Raw genomic sequence first — 1603 nt, 5'->3', positions numbered from 1 at the left:
ATGTATTAGCCTATCTGACCATTCCTTTATTATTTAATCAAGCTAGGAGGTTGGGAATGGAGAGAGAAGGAAAGCTTCCAAAATCTCTTAAGGAGAAATTACAAGTGTAGAGCCAGGGGGCTTATTAGTGTTACTTCGTTAGAACTCTAAGAATCCACCTAAAGTCACACCACACATAGAATCAATCTCTCTCTTTCTCTCATACGCACACAGGCACACTTATACGTAGTTATCTCCCTGATTTCCTAAAAGTTACATCTAAGATAATTAGCTGGAAATTACAACTTAGAGAACACTATGAGCTTTCCTTACGTCACCCTGTTCTCATATCACCCATTTGGGAACAAGTAGGAAAATCAACAGCTATAGTGTGTTGGACTCTGTAGAATCCTTAAGTCAATGGAACCCATGACTCAGGACCGTGGGGCTGGAAGAGCCTTGGGAATCATTTAGGGAGAACACGGAGAAGAAAGGAGACAAGCAGTAAGCACACAGGGCTCATGAGAGATGGGGAGTGGAGGCAACAGAGGTTTGTTTTTCTTCCTTGGGTTTTCCCACCATCCCTCCAACCCCCAGGAGCCTCTTTCCACAAAAGAAAAGCAAGAAACCAAGAGAGGCCTGAGGTATCAATTACTTTATTACTCTGAGGGGACAAGTCCAGGGGACCAGACCCAGGGCTCTATAGCTCTGCTATTCTTTGTGAATGTCTTCATGGGCTGCCAGGCCCACCTTTATTACCAGTGAGAGGAACTCCTGGAAGTTAAGTGCACCATCCTCATTGATGTCCAACTCTTTGAACCAGGTGCCTACATCCTTTTTCTGTGAAGATTGGAGAGAAAGAAGCCACAGTGTAAAGATCTCAGGGAAGCTGAGGCATAGCTGTCTGCACAGGGCAATGCCAGGGACCAGTGACCCAGGGCATCATTAGAGCCGGGCAGAGAACCCTGACCACACCCAGCCTCTCCTCACCATCAAAAACTTAGGACACTCCGTCTCTAACAATTTCTTCAAGTCATCCCTATAGATGGCGTGGTAATTCCCTTTCATCAGGGAGTACTTGTGGTAGACCTCAATGATGGAGTTCATGGCATTCTCCAGGTCCGTCAGCATGGTGCCCAAGGATTTGCCCTACCTGGAAGACAGAGCACACGGGCAACCCCGGCGTGGGGAGGGTGCCTAGGGGGACAGTCTGAAGGCTCATACTCCAAGGGATGGCTCTGTCCTGGATGGCATCATCCAGATAACTAAACCCAGCATAGGGCTATGGCTATGATGGGAAGTGGGGGACGATGTGGATGAGGGTGTGGAAGGAAGCAGGGTACACACACACACACAGCTCTCCCCATGCCCCCAGCTTCTTCCCAGGAAGGGCTCAGCTTGGGAATCAAACGTGCCCTTACCCAAAAATACTAGACTCGGCTCCTTCTTCAGCCGTGGCTCACGCTTCTCTTCCGGGAGCCCTGGACTCAGTCCAGACCTCCCCAAGCTTTCTCTCCCCTCCTCAGAGAAGGCTGCTGCACTCCTCAGCCCTCCCCAGGGGAAGCCCAAAGTGTGGGACAGACTGGGGCAGTTCCACTTACCAGGTCTCCCCAAAACAGAGTTG

The 1603-nt window shown here is 49.7% G+C and overlaps 1 protein-coding gene across 2 annotated transcripts; it reads right to left on the bottom strand.

Annotated features, from left to right (window-relative positions):
- Window positions 1-619: 619 nt before the first annotated feature.
- Window positions 620-1603, bottom strand: S100A8 (S100 calcium binding protein A8). Of its 2 annotated transcripts, none has more exons than XM_081225062.1 (3): window positions 1581-1603; window positions 970-1132; window positions 620-819 (listed from the first exon to the last, which is right to left on the bottom strand). In XM_081225062.1, the coding sequence occupies exons 2-3, from the start codon at window positions 1108-1110 to the stop codon at window positions 691-693; spliced, it is 270 nt and encodes an 89-aa protein (XP_081081188.1). In that variant the 5' UTR covers window positions 1111-1132; window positions 1581-1603; the 3' UTR covers window positions 620-690. The 2 variants fall into 2 exon arrangements, with proteins under 2 accessions (XP_081081188.1, XP_081081189.1); XM_081225063.1 differs by lacking the exon at window positions 1581-1603 and adding an exon at window positions 1401-1574.

Source organism: Mesoplodon bidens (genome assembly GCF_964165515.1).
Source record: "Mesoplodon bidens genome assembly, chromosome: 2".
NCBI classification, from domain to species: domain Eukaryota; kingdom Metazoa; phylum Chordata; class Mammalia; order Artiodactyla; family Ziphiidae; genus Mesoplodon; species Mesoplodon bidens.
This window is presented reverse-complemented; position numbering and strand designations above follow the sequence as displayed.

What these genes read in the sequence shown, in the direction of transcription:
- S100A8 (XM_081225062.1), bottom strand. Translation starts at nt 1,110, where the DNA reads ATGCTGACGGACCTGGAGAATGCCATGAACTCCATCATTGAGGTCTAC. An exon ending in AGTGTCCTAAGTTTTTGATG is followed by an intron (nt 820 to 969) that starts GTGAGGAGAGGC and finishes CAATCTTCACAG; the next exon opens with AAAAAGGATGTAGGCACCTG.